Below are 19,512 nucleotides of genomic sequence, written 5' to 3'. Positions count from 1 at the left end.
GGGTTCTGCGCGCGCGGCCCAGCAGCAGGCAGGCATCCCTTTGCAGCCACGTCTTCCTTGGCTCCTTCCTCTCCCGTCCTTTTTCCCTCGCTCGGGCCTGATGGCCGACCCACCCGGGAACGCGGGAGTGAGTGGAGGAGGGAGTGACGCGCCGCGTTGTCCGCTGTTGCGGCTCCTCTGACGGAGACGGAGCCCCGGCGACGAAAGCGGTGGTGACAGTGGCGGAGTGCGCCTTGCCTCAATCTCTCTCTCTCTCTCTCTCTCTCTCCCCTCCCTCTCTTCTCTTTCCCCGCCCCCTGCCGTGGCTCTGCCCCCTCCCCCTGCCCTCCCCCTCCCCTCAGCCATGTCCACGCGGGGCATGGAGTTGGCCGGAGAGTATAAAAGCCCCTGAGGAAGGCAGGAGCGGGCACCACTGTGGGGCAGCCGAGCCAGAGCGCACGCCTCTCTCTCCCAGATTGACTGACTGACTACAGCAGCTTACCTGAGCCAAGGCTTCCTTCACCATGTCCTGGGGATACGGCAAGGACAACGGTGAGTCCCCTTCGCGCCCTCTCTCTCTCTCTCGCCCTCTTCGTCCTTCCCTTCTCAGTCTCCTGGGCTTGACATCCCGCAGGGGTCCTTCTCCTCCAGGCACCACCTGCTCCTCCTGCATCCCAAAAGCGCGCATCCTTTCTGACAGGTTTTTTGCGCCTCCTCAAAAGCGCCTTCGGGCAGCTTCCACTCTCACACACACACGCCTTGGTGCTCTTGGGTGCCTTCCAAAGCCCTTTCCGACTTCCAAGATCCTGCTCCTCCCAAGCTGAGAGAGTGCTGCTCGCCCAAGGTCACTCAGGACACATCCGCACTGACCACCATCCCTGTGGTGCAATGGTTTTTTTTTTTTAATGTCAAGAGGGACTTAAGAAACTGCAAGTCACTTCTGGTGTGAGCGAGAAAAAAATGGGGGGGGGGGGGTTGAAACTTTTTATTAGCAAATCATGAAAAGTAGTTCCATAATGCAAAATAATTTAGAAATCAGGCTCCATCCATAAACTTCAGTGGACACTCAGGAGCCTCCGGTGGCGTAGTGGACTAAAGCCTCCTGACTTGAAGGTTGGGTTGCTGATCTGAAAGCTGCCAGGTTCAAATCCCACCCACGGAGAGCGCGGATGAGCTCCCTCTATCAGCTCCAGCTCCATGCGGGGACATGAGAGAAGCCTACCACAAGGATGATTAAAAAAAAAAACATCAAGGCATCCCCTGGGCAACGTCCTTGCAGACGGCCAATTCTCTCACACCAGAAGCGGCTTGCAGTTTCTCAAGTTGCTCCTGACACGAAAAATAAATAAATTAGAAATCAGACTCCATCCATAAACTTCAGTGGACACTCAAGACAGATCAACTTCAGTGGACCCTCATGGGGATTTGGTTAACCAGTTAACATTTGTGAGTAAACCAGGTTTTTTTAAAAAAAAAAAAAACTGATTTTTTTTTTGGGAAGCGGGGGGGGGGGGACCCCTAACACACACACACACACACACACACACACACACATGGCTACATCTTTGGGTGTGAAAGAATTGGCTGTTTGCAAGGATGTTGCCCAGGGAATGCCCGGATCTTTTGATGTTTTACCATCCTTGTGGGAGGCTTCTCTCATGTCCCCACATGGGGAGCTGGAGCTGACAGAGAGAACTCATCTGCGCTCTCGCCGGATTCGAACCGGCAACCTTCAGGTCAGCAACCCAACCTTCAAGTCAGCAGTCCTCCCGGCACAAGGGTTTAACCTGTTGTGCCATCGGAGGCTCCAATGCAATTGATTAAACCCTTGTGCTGGCTGGACTGCTGACCTGAAGGTTGGGTTGCTGACCTGAAGGTTGCCGGTTTGAATCCTCGAGATGGGATGAGTTCTGGCTGTCAACTCTAACTTGCAGGGACATGAGAGAAGCCTCCCAGCAGGATGGTAACATATCTGGATGTCCCCAGGGCAATGTCTTTGTAGACAGCCAATTCTCTCACACCAGAAACGACTTGCAGTATGTTCTCAAGTCGTTTCTGACACAATAAAAAAATCCATCAGTGTTTTGTCTTTATAAAAATACTGATCAGAAATGCCAACTCTGGTCTCCCTGAGTCGTAAGGTGCATCTACTCTGTAATTAATGCAGTTTGACACCACTAATTGCTATGGTTCAGTGCTATGGAATAATTGAAATTGTAGGTGGGTGCGGCACAAACACTCTTGGGCAGAGAAGACTAAAGACCTTATAAAACTACAGCCCCCATGGTTCCAAAGCCATGGGAGTTGAGTCAAAACTGCATTTATTCTCTGCACCCTGAGAGAGTGGGACTCACCCAAGGTCCCGCATGGGTTTCCCTGTGTTTGAGCAATAGAGAGTCAGACCCTGATCTCCTGGGTTGTAGGGTGCATTTAGTCTGTAATGAATGCAGTTTAATGCCAACTGAAATGCCATGGCTCAATACTACATCATAATACGAGTTGTAGTTTGGTGAAGCACCTGCCCTCTCTTATTTAACATATTAAAGTCTTTGTAGAATTACAACTCCCGCCGTTCCATAGCATTGAACCATGGCAGTTAAAGTGGGGTCCAATTGCATTCATTCTACAGTGAGGGATGGAGACTTGCCCAAGGTCACCGGTGGGTCTCCCTGTCCGAATGAGGATCCGAACCCTGAGTCATAAGGTGCATCTACACTGTTGAATAACATCAGCTTGGCATCATCTTAACTGCCATGGACTCCTGGGATTTGTAGTTTGGGGAGGCACTGGCACTCTTTTGCAGAGATGGCTAAAGACCTTGTAAAGCTACAACTCCTGGGATTCCATCAAATTGAGCCATGACATTTTAAGTGATGTCAAAAATGCATTCATTCTACAGGGAGATGCACCTGTAGTTCGACACAGCGCTGGCTCTTCCCACACATCGGTTTACAAAAGCCAACAAGCCAGAGTAATGATGTGGTTCTCCCTGCATTACTCAATGTAAAGTCAAGCTGCCTCTCATTTCCTCCTACTGCTTGAGCTGATCTGTGATAGTCCCAGTTTCAGGGGAGTTTTCAGGAGGAAGAGAATGCCAGGGAGAAGGACATTGGGAGGCATCCTCCATCCTCATCACAGGAGGAAAGAAGATCTTTAGACTCTTCTTTCCCGGATTTGCAAGTCTCACCTGGCTCTTCCCGGTCTTGCTTCACAGCTGCCTAATCTCTCCGGCAGCATGTATACTCTCCTAGGCAGGCATTCCCAGAACAGGGCTTTGCACTTACATGTTTAAAGGAAAGGGATTTCCCTTCCTCCCGTCCCCTACAGATCACTACGATGCCAGAGACAGGGATGTGCAGAATATCAGGGAAATCACAGGGAGATTTAAGAGGCAAGCTTCCTCCCACCCTGTGCCAGAACCATGCTTTCATTCCTTTTTTGTTTCCAAAATAAAATCTCCCCAAAACCTCTGTCCCAAATGAAAAAAAAATCTATCTATATGTGAAGGTTGCGGCAATAAGAATAAACCTCCCATATTTGCAAAATGGGGGAGGGGGATATTTCTAAATTTTCATCTGGGATATTGATAGAGAATGAAGTGGGAATTTGCCAGCCACATCACTTCTTTGCTAGGCAACTTGTCATGCCCACAGACATATGTGAGCCCTTCATTATCCTATGTAATGTGTGTGTGTTTGTACATTTTCCCTTCTATAAAAATGGTGTGTCCATTCCTCCTGGAAAAGGTGTCAAATTGGGAACCTTTTCCAGTATTTTTAGCTTGGTCCCTTTCCTATACCCACAAGTGGAAAAAGACAGAGGCAGGCTACTATTTTCATTTCAGTCTTTCGCCTTAGATTCATGCAAGCCGAGATATAAGCTTACTGATCCCAAGCTGCCTCTGTCTAGTACCTCAGACTTGTAATTCCAGCCAGCCAAGATCATTTCATTCTTACATCTAATATTAATGGGGCAAAAATACCAAAGGCTTCCAAGTACACTCCAAGTATTAAGGCCTCCGCTAAGGCTTTTTCTTCCATCAGTCACTTCCCTGCTGTTTGTTTAGTTGATGCTTTAAACTTGTGTTTTCTTCTCTTTTTTCCTGTCTCTCTTCACAGGACCTGCTCACTGGCATGAGAACTGCCCTATTGCCAATGGAGAACGGCAATCTCCAATTGACATCCAACATAAGTCATGCAAATTCGACGCATCACTGAAGTCCCTCAACCTCAGTTATGATCCATCTGCAGTCAAAAGCATTGTCAACAATGGGCACTCCTTCAATGTGGAGTTCGATGATTCTGGTGACAAATGTGGTATGTATTTGACCACTTTGGGGGCTTTGTTTGTGGGGAATGGGAAAATTAGATAATTTTAATTATCTTGATGTGGGCTGTAGCCAGGAATAACTGTAATGTCTGAATATAATAAAATCCATCTGCATCCATTTGGATATTTTGCCTTATCTCTTTAAATAAGTTTTCAACAGCCTTTCCCAGAACACTTTTCTCCAGGTGTCATTATTCCCAGAAACCATGACTAATCTGGGGATGTTGGTATATGGAGTCCAACACTTTTGGAGGGCACCCAATTAGAGAAAGATGGATTAGAATATATAGAATGTCTGTTAATTTCTCAAACATCAGTTTGACAATGCATTCCTATATCTGCTGACTGAAATGTAAGTAGCCCAGTATTAGGTAAATAGGATTTGTTCGCAGGTAAGTCTTCATAAAATATAGCATTGTGGGTGAAAATGTTCTACACATATTCTTATCTCTTCATGTCCATTTCTATCATTCTTCCATAATCTCAGTTTAAAAAATATATTTTCTCTCCCTTTTTTCATAAGACAACTGTGAGTTGATCTGACAGATAGGATTTCAGATTGAAGAGATATATTGTTTGCTTTGTGGCATATAGCAGTGTACAAGGTGCACGGTACTCGGTGCTCAAGCAAAAGGGCACCTTGCCATTGTGCTGTGGGGCTTGGGATTTATGAGTTCCAAACGTTCTCTAGCTTTAAATTCCTATAATATTTCTTTTTAAGTTATCCAGTGCATGCCACATTGTAAGAACATGTGCAGCTGAGGATCAGCATCCCAACAGAGAAACGTATTAGGGACAAATTCAAGCTTACAATTCTATTTTCTATTTTAGATTTCCAGAGCCAACAGATAAAATTATCATATAAAGGGCTTTGTTATGTTGCTGTATCTTTCCAACAGAGTTCTTTAGAGTACTGATGTGTGAAATATGCTGCATGTGCAGAGTTCTTTTGAGATAGAATAAGAAGCTGTTCGTTATGACAATGGACACCAGATATTCAAACATATGTGGCAAACCTCAATTTTCCCCAAGGGAAGTGGCTATGAGGAGGTATCAGGTTGAAATATTTCTTTTAGCCATCATTTTGAGCTTTTCAATAAAGGCAGCAGTGCATTCTTCCCCACATTCCCACACAGTTCACCCAGGGCTAGTTAGTCATTCTTTTCAACAGCACTCTCTGTGCACAGTAATGGCAAATTAAAACCCCTCATTTTGTGAATTCCTATTCCTGATGAGAATGCTATGATTACACATTCAATACTGAGGTTCAAGGCTACTCTTACGAGTGAGACTTTGAAAGCTTGCTTTATAATTGTCGCAATTTCTCAGATGGCTGCCTGTGCAGCAGTTTTCATCCAGATACAGTGACGGTACAACAGCTTTTAAATGTAGGAAATGGTGCCTTTGTGAAAACAGAAGCTGCTGCTTTCTCTAGACATTGCCTGATTTTACTTGCTTGAGCAAGTGTCCTATTTTTTTCCCTTCCAGTGTTGGCAGTGTCATTGAGGGGACAAATTCAAAGAGCTTAGAGCAGCTTTGACTTGTAAGTTTTCCAAACAGTATTGCAAGGAACTATATCAAAGACTGAAATCCAAAGGGTGCTTCTTTTGATTTTCAATCAAACTACTTTGGTAGCAACACAGTTTTTGTATTGGACCCAAAATGTGCACTTAAATGTGCCAGTGCTTGTTAGAAAAAAATAGTACTGTAGTAAGCAGAGGTAAGAATATATTTTCTAGCTGAAATGGGTTTTTAGGGCTGTCACATAGCTGTTCTATAATATCTGACTGTCTGCAGCGCACACAAATTGTAGCCACAAAAAGTGAAAACTAAGCACCATCTTTTATGTTTTAGTGAAGCTCTGCATTGCGAACATAAAACAGAAAAGTAGATGAAAAGCATTAATAGTGAGGGATCTATTTTTTTATTTTGGGAGGCTTTGAGCTGCTGCAGGGAATGTATATGTGTGTCTTATCTTGTCAATTTATGGTAATGCCGTGAATTTCATAGGATTTTCTTAGGATAGTTTTGCCATTTTTTCCCTCTGAAATATGGCTAACAGTATCTGGTATTTGTTGATGGTCTCCTATCCAAAAATATACCAGGACTGGTCTCCCATAGTTTCCAAGATCAGATGGGGATCTGGTGCTTTTAGGATATTTAAGTCCTATCATATTCACTCAGTCTTTAAATTTATTGTGTCCTGAGCCAGAAAAATTTGTGTGAATTTTTCACTCTATTTCAATGACTATGCTGGTTTTACATATTGGTATCCTTTGCCTTGGCTGCATACTGTGAAGGATTATTCAGAAAACGGAATCATTTATTTCATATATTTTTGATCAAAGAGAGAAAGGGAAGATAAGGCGGCAGTGGGCATGTAAGTTTAAGGTATTAGTAAACAAGAAATGATGTGTTCTATATAACGTCACTATTCAGAACTGCTATAAGCATTTAGCATTGTGGGGAAGGGGAGGAAGCTAATTTTTAAACATCATGGCTTAAAACCTTTTCTTTGAAGGACAGTCAGATTCTATAAAGACGAACAGATTCTTCATTAGTACTAGTCATAGCTCATGATTCACAGAGTGAGTGTGACTGTGTATCACAGTTGTAGTTCTGTTTCCCCTTATTTAAGAGTTGTTGATTTGTAGCTTGTCTTATTCCTTCATTTAGCACTTCTGAAAATCCAGATCCAGGGGAATGTATAGAGAGTTCTGGATCTGTTATTTGTGCTAGTGTCTGAGCTAGAAAAACACTGCACAGACAATAATCATTTTACATGTCTGCAGCAGTGAGCCAGTCTCTCAGGCAGTTAGAGTTTGTGGAGTGTGGGAGGAGGAAGTGGAGAATGAGAGAAGCAGAGTGGAAATGCTCAGAGACTGCAAGCAGTAGCATAGGGGTGAGAAGGCTATGAGAATGCTACCTCAACAGCAGATGGTTCCGTTTTTGCACAGGCTCTTGAAAACCACATCAGTCTTACCTAGATACACATATCATAATATCTGTTATATAAATTGTATCTACAGCTTGATAGAAAATCCTCTGTTTTGGTCCCAGGTTCAGTCCCAGCCATGTCCAGTTAAAGAGCATCAGGGAGTAAAGTTAGGCTGGAAAAGACCTGTGCCCAAAACGTCTGATTGAATTTTCCAGTCAGATATAATACTACCAGACTAATGGAAAATCCTTATAGCTTAATAAATGTAACTAAAATAATTAGCTGTCCTGTTTATCTAGCATCTGTCTAAATGGAACTATCATAATTAGATTTGACAGACTACCTATTTAAAGGTTTCTAATGCTGAGTATAACATGTTTCCCAACCTTCCAGGTGAGTAGAATTTTGAACACATCTATGTTAATGGAAAGGCATGCTAGTCTGTTTTATGGCTGCAGATGCTGACTGTTTACAGTTTGTACCCATTGCTAAAACAAGCAAGTTGCCAACACTAGGGTTTATGATATAATCGGAAGGATTCCTATTATTATTTATCAATGTAGTGGGTATGTCAGGTATATGTGAAATTTTATAACTGAGCCATTCAGATGTGCAAATGAATTTTCCAGACATTTTCTTTATTGAATTATCAAGTGCTGTTCAGCAAAATAAAACAAAAAGGAAGTTGAGTAAATCCAGTTATTAATCCTTATTAGAGTAGACCCATTGGATCAACAGAATGTGTGTTCATATTCCATGTCCTCATAAGTTCATTTGGTCTACTCTAGTTGAAATGACCAACTGGATTTAGCCCAGTAGCATGGATCTCTTTGACATAAAATAAATTCTGTGCCTATCTTATGGTTGCCTTATTATGTTAGAGAATAGTTTGGCCTTTTATAAAATGTATTACTTGATAGCAGATAATGTTTTGAGCTGTTACTTATGTTAGTACAGAATTCTTAACTGAAAAAGAAATCGTAACACTGCTTTAAGGAAGACTGAACTCTGTTTTGCTGCATTAAGAGAAAGCTAGAAAAATGAAATACAGTGGAGTGATATTTTGAAATTAAAGCATCATCACTGCAGTCTTTTTGCATGTACCTGGCTATGCAATTTTGTAAATCAGGACTTTGATGGACAGGACGTGACATTCAGCATTTAAATCAGGCACTTAACATTTAATGATTTAATACAGCTTTAAAATGTCATAAATCCACAAATCGTACAAAACCAGCATAAAATGTTAATTTGTTAGGAGGCTTTCATAAACAGTGGTGAAGGGGTATAGTCCTTCCCTTGGGTTGACCTCTGGCATTATTTTGATGTGTGTTCTGTATTTGTAAAACGTGTTCTGCAAGCTTTCCTTGTAATCATTTGTAAAGATTTCTCACTTCCCTCCCCCCTGCCATTACTGCAGTCTCTTAGGTCCCTGAATCACTGCCAAGATAGTTAAACATACTGAAAGTGTAAACAGTTTCTTGCAATACATTACAAATGGTTCATAGCAGAGAACAGCAAACTTCAAGGGTGAGGGATCTGATTTTCAATTACATTGTGACCCCAAATCTTATTAACTAAATCCAAGGGTGGGAGGATGGTGGCTGAGAGGTTAGTTGTTTTTACCTATTGAACCTCATAAGCCATAAAGCAGAATGACCCGCATACCCAATTACTGACCTCTAGTTCACTTACTACAGATCAGCGATTTTGGCCGTTTAGGTTAGACATTCAAATTGCTGTTATTAAATAAATGGGAGTTAGAAAATCCTTCCTAATCTACTACAAATCATCTAAATATATCAGCTGATCTTAACAGTATAATAGTATTCATGATTCACATCTAACACCGAGATCTACTGTTCAGTCTGTAACTTAATTGTACTAAAGAACTAAGATGTTAAAACTCCAATGGGATCAGTTTTAATTCACAAACATTCATTTAACTAGGTTGCATAACTGGCTCACAGATATTTTGAGGTCCTGTTCTGTATGGATGTCAGTAGTAAGCATGCTTAGCGCCAAATGTCTGCAGAATTACCTCCTGATATAGAAGAAGTCACCTTTCTTCTCCTGAAATAGATCTTGGCAAAATAAGCAGGAATGTTCTGCATACTTGCAGCAAAAGAAAATATCTGTGCAGAAGCAGGAGGCATTTGATTAGGAAAATTCTGGAGAGCTAGAAGTCTGGAAGGCATGCATAGAGACCTGTGAGTGCCGCAGCAGCGGTGGCAAGAGCTTATATTGCTACTGCTGCATTAACAGAGTTGCTATTTCCTATGTTCAGGGGAAAAATAGCTTCTTTGGACTTTGAATCCTCCATGCAACATGGTCATCATAGGCTATCACTCATGGCCGAGTATCTTTGTCTTCCAAGTGTAGTCTTGGCAGTGGGTCTGCAAGTGACTCTAAAAACCTATTCTAGGCTTTTTATTTATTACTATGTTACTGTTTATAATTGTATTTTATTCTGTTTTAATTTCTTGTTGATGATGCATGTTTATGTATGTATTGTATTCTGTTTTATTGTGATTATCTGGGCTTGGCCCCTTGTTAGCTGCCCCGAGTCCCTGCGGGGAGATGGAAGCGGGGTATAAAAATAAAGTTGTTGTTGTTGTTAGACCCGCATGGTCTTTCACAATGAGGACATACATTTCCAGATGGAAGGCAGTCCCAACAAGGGTTTGCTTGATGCACCTTCCTCTTGGCACATTTCTCCCTTTTGCCGTCTATTCCTCTTGTGCTATTGTCTGGAAGACATTTATCTGTACCACTTCTTCCCTTTTGGAGGGATTCCAGCACACACCAGAGTTTACAATCCCTTGTTAAGTAGTTGAAAGGGATTGCTTGTTTGTAGATATCTAATCCATACTTTCTTCAGAGTAATCTCACATAAGATTCCTTTAGGCTACAAATTTATACAAGCTTTCTTGGTAGTAAATGCCCCGGAGACTGAACTCTCCTTCAAAAAGTGTAAAGCTGTGATTCTAAGCATTTACTTTCTGAGTGTAAGTCCTATTGACTTAACATAGCATGGGAAGATGACAATCCAAATAGTGCAATTATAGAAAAGGGAAGTGGATGTTGGAAAACTAATTATTTTAAGGGGAAATTTTGTTTGCAGCCTAGCTGGTTAATAAGCTGTGGACATTAGCAAATTATTTTCATACTGACTCTGTTTCTAAAAACAAAGAATCAATCACTTGTGAATTTGTTTTATGACAGCAAAGTAAACTTATCTGGATTTCAGATATATTGATTTGGATCCAGCCTTACTTATGCTTAGAGTAAACTGAGTTGGAACTTCATTGATTTCTGTGGGTCTGTTCCAAACATAACTAATTCTAGCGAAAACCCATACTCGATGGCATTTTATAAAGTACTGTTTAAAAGTTTAAAGTAACCCACCCCCCAAATTCTTTTTCAATTTGCCTTTTATATATTTGCATGGTGAGAACTTTAAAAGCAGAGAAAATATCGAAAGCTAGGACTCTATTGCTTCATAAGCTGCGTTACACAGATGATGAGCAATAAAATATTAATTACTCTGCAAACAATTTGAAATAAATGTGCCTATAATACGTACTACATTACTTTGAAGACTGTCCCATTGGTCACCATCTTAACAGAAATATGGTGAGGTGAACACTTCGTTGCTTAATTAAAAGTCACTGCAATATATAAAAATTGCTACCATTACTCGCTACAAGATGGATATGAAAATATATATACTAAGTTGCAATTGCTGGCCATGCCAAGTTTTGTAATGCCCAGAGTAAAGGTCATTTTCCCCCAAACTTCCCAAAATGTTGAGTTAGTTCAGATGCTAAGATGTCAGCTGACTTTAAATGGAAAATTATTTGTATTAGTATCCAACATAGGCATCAGAAATTCACACTTGTGTTCAGCTCCACTTGTGTATATTATACCCGATTAGTAGTTTTGTTTTATACAAAGGAGAAACTGTAATCACTTGAAGAGCGATCATGTTGCATTTCTCATCCGTAGCTTGGGGAAATTATTTTTGGGCTATAACTCCCAAAGGCCTTGCTAGTTGAGGGATTCTAGGAATAGTAGTCTAAGAAAGTTTCTTTTAAATACTGTGCAATCAAGTTGGTTATGCATTGCCACAAGTATGCCTAGGTACCATGCAATGGTGTGAAGCTCAAAATATTGTTACAAAAGTAATATTCATGATATTAACTTCGAGAGTACATGGAGAACAGACCGTACAGAAATGAAAACTCATATTTTGTTCTGAAAAGCCTGAGTAAAGCTGTAGGGACCATTTAAATCTACTGGCTTAAGTAATACTTTCATTAATTAATTTACTGAACAGTTACTGCGCTATTGAAATTACTCTTCATAAATGAATATTCCTGAAACATATTCCTGAATATTTCTTGAAACCTTTCCCTCTGCTAATTATTCTACTAATAATGTGTTGTCCTGTAATTTTATTAACATATATTTAATATAGTATACATTGCTGCAGAAAAAAAATTAACCGTTGTCCTTTGAATGCACCTTCTCTAGCCCTAAAGCAGGCAGCTGGAAACCTTGATAAGGCAAAACTAGTTTTTGACTGATAAATATTATAAAACTACTTTCTCTAATCACCTTCTAAAAGTGCATATTAACATTTTGGTGGCAGTTAAGCCTCACCCTGAGTAAATTTTCTGATAAAGCCATGACATGTCAGTTAAGGAAGGTTGCCCTTACATAAGTATACTTTTTCCAGCATATTTTGGGGGATTTTACTATGCCATAAAAATATGGCTGCTTACATACAGCCTTCTAAGAACACAAAGATATATTTTATCAGTGCCATGGGGAAGAAAGGTCCCTACCTTCAAAATACAAGATTTGTCTTTGATTTTTCATTCAATGTGTTCATTTCCATTTTGTTTAGAATTGGTTATTATCGTATATTGAAGTGTGTAACAATAACATGACCCCAAGTTCCTTATTATATTCATATACAAATGCTTGTTGTATAAACAAACCAATGAGCACATAATATTTACAACAAAGAGTGCAAATCTGGGTGTACTTTTGATGGAGGTAAATCCCACTGAAATCAATAGGACATAAATTAGGAATAAACATAACTAGGAGGGAGAGATATGAGAAATACCAAATCAGTTATGTCCAGATAATGAATTTTATTCCCTCAATGCATCATGTCATTCTTTTGGTTTTTCCCTCCTTAATCACTGTTCTTTAGAAAGATATATATTGTCCTGAAATGAGTAGATCTGTGCATTATTTTTAGGATTGTTTCACATACAAAAAAATAAAAATAAAAATCCCCAGTCTATGTCGTACATGTGTCTTTGTTGTCGACACATCATAAAATGTATCTAATTTTGGGCCGAATCCAATATTAGTCCCAGTTCCAGAAGATCCATAGAAATAAATAGAACGTATGTATGAAGTCTCATTGATTTCAATGGGTCTACTCTAGGAAGACTAATATTTGATGTAGCTCATTGTCTTCTTTCTTTCTCTGCCCACATATACTTAATGTTTTGTAGCAGCAGCATAGAAGCTGGTTTGAGGAACAAGCAATGCCCATATAGGATGTGTATAAAGTTACCTCAAGTCACCTATGTCCTATGAGGACCTGGGATACCCAGGAATAATCAGGTTTCTTTAAATAGCAATAGGTTTTCTTCAGGACGTGCTGACAGGTTCATTTGAGGTAATCACAAACTGCAGACATGGGTTATATGTAAATAAGAGACTTCAGAAAGCTTGGGTGGAGGTATTTCTCTGCTTTTCAGCCCCAAAGCTTATCTCCGTACGTTAAACCTTCTTGCACTATCAGACTGACTCCTCCCCAACTGACTTCTCTCAGAGCAAATGGCTTCTGTTTATCAGAGAAAAAAAAACTGCCATAGTGTTTTTCGGGTGAAACTTATGACAGCCTGACCTGTCCTGGACTAGGTCATCTAGGTAACCATTCATAATGTAAGGTTCTCTGTATGCAGTTGCCTAGAACCAAAAATTGGTATCCAAATATAGAAAGCATGGCTATAGTAGATAATATATCCCACCCTGCAAAAAAAAAAAAGCTCCTGAAATTGGACATTTTGCCTTGTATTTAGGCTGTTGGATAGCGATTAGAACTCACCCTGTTTGAACTCAACAATAGCGGGTGGGTTAGGCAGGGACAACACAGCCTAATCCTTTCAAATCCTTATTAGTTTGTCTCTTGTCAGCAGTAGTACAGTACATTCGGGCATGGGATGGTTGGGGGCAAATTATTTTTATCCTATCGCAGTAGTTTTGACACTCTCTCACACACATATATGCATATATACATGCATATGTAAAATACATAGTATATGGGAATGTACATTGGATTGAACTGGACGACGGCCCATCTAGCTCAGTATAAAGATCAGGCTGGTTAGGGTTGATGAGAACTAGAATTCTGAAACATCTAGAAACTATGTTCTCGAATCTGTCTGCATTTCTGAGGGTACCCCATTCTTCAAGGTGCAGCTTCTCAAAGTGAACAAGGGACTGCCACACAAAAGAGAGTGTAGAAAAACTTTACATTTCTTTTCTGAAATTACCTTTTTCTACCTTGCCTTACTGCTCATCTTTTCTACCTCCCACAATGATATCTTCATATAATTCCTGGTTTTGAACATAAAGATGGGGCAAGATGTTTCACATAGGTGATATATATGTGGAGGAATAATAATAACAAAAATAATATACATTGTTTATATTCCGCTCTGTCTCCCCGGAGGGACTCAGCACGGGTAACAGAAACATCCATGGCAAACATTCATTGCCATTACACAATTGACAACAAAGACAGACAGTGCATAGACAGAGGCAAGGCTTCCCACTTTTTTTCATCTCCGGCATCTGGAGGCTGTGCTCAATTTGGCCATGGGGAGGTGCTGGTGTTCCATTTTCCACACTGAGGAGCCTGTTCTGTATGGACGCCTTTCTGATCGAATTGCCGGCATGTTTTTCAGGGGCACCTTTTACCTCTCTGCCGAAGTGGTACCTATTTATCTACTCACATTGCTGTTTTTGAACTGCTAGGTAAACAGAAGCTAGGGCTGATGGCGGGAGCTCACCCCAACCCACCGCTTGAACTGCCAACCTTCTGGTTGACAAAATCTTTAGTAGCTAGTGATGTAACCCTCTGTGCTAGCCGTGGCCCCTTAAAGATGGCAGGAGAGCCTCTCAGCAGCTGTTGGAGAGTGCCTGGTTGGTAGACTGCCTCTCTCCTATTCAACGGCTGGTGGAAATAACTGCTGTTTGCTCTCAGACCTCCATGATCCCTCTTTCATCTATTTTCACCTGCATCATAAATAAACCACCATATCAGCATTCAGAATACTTAAAGAAAAATAGTTGTTTAATGGAGGAGCTGCATATTCAGTAGTGATGGATCAAATAATAAGAAATCAAGAAATATGGACAAGCCTTTGGGGTCATGTGAATGTATAAGTCTATGACTTTTGCTTTAAAATGTTTTAAATGGTCTGTGTTTTAAAATTCACTGAAATAGAAACTCAAGCAGGAGTTCAGAGCCTCTATTCAACAGAATATTCTGACAATCTGGTCTGAATCCTAAAATGTTCTCTGAAAAAGGAAGTAAGGTGTGTTTTTAATTGGAGTTTTTTTAGACTTGACAGATAGCAAATCAACATTTTATTGATGACCTCCAGTTAGAGTGGTTCCAAATGCCTAATTTATATAAATCATGTTTCTTTGGCATTTCAGAGATGTAAGACTAAACATATACATAGCTGTTAATATAAAGTAACCACATGCAAACTGTTGAGCAATTATGCATTCTGACTTCTTATTCATGCAAAATAATCTAATTGCTTTCTTTGAAAGCAGACTTCCTAATCAAATTACTTCGTATGGTATTTTAGGATGACAGAATATATATGTGTGTGTGGTATGCATATCTGAGGTTTCTTTTAAAGAAACACAGGGTTCCTGAAATAAACCAAACAGCAGATGGATTTGAATGGACACTCTAATTATGCTTTTTTTGGCAAACTTTTCCATGATTGGTTAAGACACTTCAATTATAATGGCAAGAGTGTGTGTCCAGCCAAAGAAACGTAATGTGAAATTTCCCATTAGCTTCAGTTGGATCAAATATAAATGTGGTAAGGGAGGTTAAGATCAGTAGAAAATAAGCATTCTAATAATTGAGAACAGGAAAAAAATGAAGGTATGTCATTTACAAAGATTTTCTTTTTTTCTTTGGAGAGTCAGTATTGAATTTCAAAGATATGTATAATTAGGCTGTTAGGTAGATAAAGGTTTTCCCCTGACATTAAGTCTAGTCATGTCTGACTCTGGGGATTGGTGCTCATCTCCATTTCTAAGCCGAAGAGCCAGCATTGTCCATAGACACCTCCAAGGTCATGTGGCCGGCATGATTGCATGGAACGCTGTTACCTTCCTGCCAGAGTGGTACCTATTGATCTACTCACATTTGCATGTTTTCGAACTGCTAGGTTGGCAGAAGCTGGGGCTAACATCGGGAGCTCACTCCGCTCCCCGGATTCGAACTGCTAACCTTTTGGTCAGCAAGTTCAGCAGCTCAGCAGTTCAATCCACTGTGCCACCAGGGGCTCTAGGGATTATATATACATTTGACTAGTCTATCCATGAACCCTGTCTTGGCAAAGACAAAGCTTCATGTGGGTCTAAGTGGGTTGCTAAAAGGGGAAATATATAGTAACGTTAGCATACGTATATGACTTACCATTTGGGTACAACAAATGCATCTCATCTTTGCATTCTTCTTATTCGCTTCATAAATCTACCATTGATATAGTCTTTTTCTCATGCAATTTATCCTTTCTTGCTTATCCTGACAGTGGCATTAGTGAAACTGTGTACCAAAATCAATTTTAAAACACATTTCAAATAATATTGACCTACGTGATACCACAAATAGTGATTTTAGTTAGAAGCATTGAGATTTTAACATAATTTTTGACTATATGTACATTTTTTGTTCTTTTAGTGCTGAAAGGTGGGCCAATTGAAGGAACCTACAAGCTAATTCAGTTCCACATTCATTGGGGATCCTGTGAAGGCCAAGGCTCTGAACACACTGTTGATGGTGTGAAATATGATGCAGAGGTAAGATCTCCCCAAAGTTCAATTTTCTAAAGGTTTTCTCCTAAAGATGTATAGCACACAAAAAAATTCTAAAATTGGATACACAATAAGGACAAGCAATGAATCATTTATTGAGAAAGCTGCTGACAACTTTGCCAATGGGATCTCAGGAAGCAGGGTACAGACATTAGAAATGGCATAATGGGCAGAAGACAATTTTTCACACATACCTTTCCAAAACTCTACCTCTGATAACAAATTTTCTGTTAATGAAGTACAGTAATGTCTAGGCACATGTTTAGTTTGTAAACCAAAATATACTCATTAGGCCAAACCTGAGAATTATTGAGGCAAAGCTGTTGCTAAACGACATAGCCGTTTTTGTCAATATGTTTTGCAGGATATGGCAACATGTTTGCATTGAGGCCATTGTTTGAATGGACATGAAAAGCTAGTGAGAGAACAGAGAACTAATATCTACATTTGCATTCCATGCTTCATGGGGAAGCAAATCAGTACTCAAACAAGTTCTTAGCATTTCTATCTTTTAATGCCTGAGCGGTAAAGGGAATTGTGTTAATGTTTAATATATGAGTTATCAAGATCTTCTAACAGGGTTCTTTCTGTTTGCTTTTTTTCTTGCTTCCAGCTTCACCTGGTTCACTGGAACACAAAATATGGTAGTTTTGGTGAAGCCGTGAAACATCCAGATGGGCTAGCAGTTGTGGGTGTGTTTTTGAAGGTAAGTACTTTTCCATTCCCTTTTACCATCCTTGCAGAATATTTTGACCAACTGATTTATTTGTTCTCTAGAAGATGAACTGTTAATGTCTTTCGAATTGGTTTTGTTGCACTGTACATACTTTCTTTTAGCCCTTCAACTACTTCTGAGAACTGAACAGCTCAGGAATAGGCCTTTTGTTAACACAATATTGTAGGGCCAAATTGCCACGTAGACTTACCTCTTGCTATGATATAGGACCGTTGTTTGTCAGCAAACGTCACAGATCAGTCAACCCAGATCAAACATAGCATTTCTCAAGATAAGGTATATGCTGCTAAGATGTTTACTGAGTAAATCAAGTATAAGAAAGTCAAATAACATCAAAAACGATTTCACCAATAAAATGTCAGAATTGTAAATGATAGAGTGCCCAATCTTATGCACACAGAGTAACTTCTAACACAGTGGCTTGTAGTTAGGTGTGTACAGCTGATTACAAAATAACACACTTTCTATGACCCTGTATCAGTTGTAGGCTACACAATGCTTGATTTCGGCTTTTCCTTTTAAAATACACAAAAATGGTTCCCGGAAAAGCTTTCAACAGTTTAAAAGGATAGTGGGCAATTAATATACATCCTCACCCTTTCCAGCTGTGCTAATACATATTTATGGTGTACTTCATTGTGTATAAATTTTGTATCTGAATATGAATCACTGGATTTTTCTTTTGTTACTTGGAGCTGTTTGTCACTGAAATCAGTGAGATTTCCTTTCATGTAAATGTATTTAGGACTTTGGTGGTTGATAGTAAAATAATTTGTTTTTTTAAACAATGTTGGTGATAAATTTCCTTGCTGGCGGTAGATACATTTCTACACAATCGATGGGCTGAAAATAATTCTTCAAGCACTAAATGTAATTAACCATCAAGTGTAATCCTAGATGCGGAGATACAACTTCCTCTTCATTTTTTTATATCACAGGTAGGGAGTGCCTGTCCTGGAATACAGAAAGTTGTCGATGCATTGGACTCCATCAAACACAAGGTGATTTTCTAGTTTTCTAGCTGCTAATAAATGTTCCACTGTTGATCTCAAGTCTTCTTTCAAAGGAAAGCATTGGAAAGGGATTACAAGGGATTTGTTTTTAGCTTCTTACTGCATGGTTGGGATTTTGTTTATTTTATTTCCTGATGATATAATCATGGTGGCGGAAGGAAGGCAACAATAGTGGCAAAACATAAAATGCCATGGGGACCTGAAAGAGAAAGCTACCTCCTCACTTCTGCCTATTTTCCAAATCACAGCCGGGGTGGCAACTATTTCTCACAAGACAAACTTGGGATGGATGGTGCATGAATCCAAGAAAACTTGAGAATGGATTGCTTGTACAATCTTCTGCCCTATGGCATACAGAGCCAGGCACTTTCATTTCTCCCATCTCTCTGTATGCAGAAAGTGAATACTACTGCCATTAGCTGATCATCATTACTCAACTTAAGGCCCTTCCACACAGCTATATAACCCAGAATATCAAGGCAGAAATTCCCACAATATCTGCTTTGAACTGCATTATTTGAGTCCACACTATCACATATTCCAGTTCAAAGCAGAAAATGTGGGATTTTATTCAGCTGTGTGGAAGGAGCCTTAGTTTCCCAAAAGGATGCCAACCCATATATTTTCACTGATAAAGGATTCCTTTTTTGTTGGTGAGGAAACTATATGTATTCAGACAACAGAAACATGTAGCTCAACTATTTCTTGATGGAATCACCTACTTCATTTAGTTCACACAAACAAGCTGTGGGTGAGAATTGTATAAACATACCCCTTTAGTTTAGCTTGCTTACACAGTCCTGCTTCTTCACTAATTTGTATGGATATATCTGCCCTCACTACATATCTCCACTTTTTAAATGTAACTGGCCCACATATTTCTACCCCCTTCACTATTAGCTGTGAATTGTTTTTTCAAAATGTATGAAGTACATATTTTCTATTTATCAATAAATATGGAACTTCCTCTTAGAGCTACATTATCACCAATGACGTGTGTGTGTGCATAATGTTTACATTTGCATGAGACTGTATTGTTTTATCTGATGTCTTCTTTGTTCTAGGGCAAACGGGCTGCCTTCACAAACTATGATCCCACCAGTCTGCTTCCTGCCTGTCGTGATTACTGGACCTATCTGGGTTCACTGACCACCCCTCCTTTGCTTGAGTGTGTCACCTGGATTGTTATGAAGGAGCCTTTAAATATCAGCAAGGAACAGGTAAGTCCACGCACTGAGAAAACATCATCTTTTTGTTAGTTGGTTTCAGCAGTGATAAAACAGCCGACACTGTAATTGCATATTACCATAAGACAACATAGAGGCTCACATTCCAACTTGGAATGTGTTAGCAGAACT

General features: G+C 39.9%; 1 protein-coding gene across 1 annotated transcript in view; it reads left to right on the top strand.

Moving 5' to 3' along the window:
- Positions 1-279: 279 nt before the first annotated feature.
- The window catches only part of LOC100552322 (carbonic anhydrase 2), a 21,025-nt gene continuing 1,792 nt past the window's right edge, over positions 280-19,512 (top strand). The window contains exons 1-6 of the mRNA XM_003219537.4: positions 280-531; positions 4,098-4,295; positions 16,272-16,390; positions 17,019-17,111; positions 18,080-18,142; positions 19,219-19,374. Of these exons, the coding sequence (XP_003219585.2) occupies positions 504-531; positions 4,098-4,295; positions 16,272-16,390; positions 17,019-17,111; positions 18,080-18,142; positions 19,219-19,374 (657 nt within the window). The 5' untranslated portion in view covers positions 280-503. The remainder of the gene's footprint in view (positions 532-4,097; positions 4,296-16,271; positions 16,391-17,018; positions 17,112-18,079; positions 18,143-19,218; positions 19,375-19,512) is intronic.

This window comes from Anolis carolinensis, chromosome 4, assembly GCF_035594765.1.
Source record: "Anolis carolinensis isolate JA03-04 chromosome 4, rAnoCar3.1.pri, whole genome shotgun sequence".
NCBI classification, from domain to species: Eukaryota; Metazoa; Chordata; class Lepidosauria; order Squamata; family Dactyloidae; genus Anolis; species Anolis carolinensis.
Note: the sequence above shows the minus strand (reverse complement) of the source record. Positions and strands in the feature narration are given on the sequence as shown.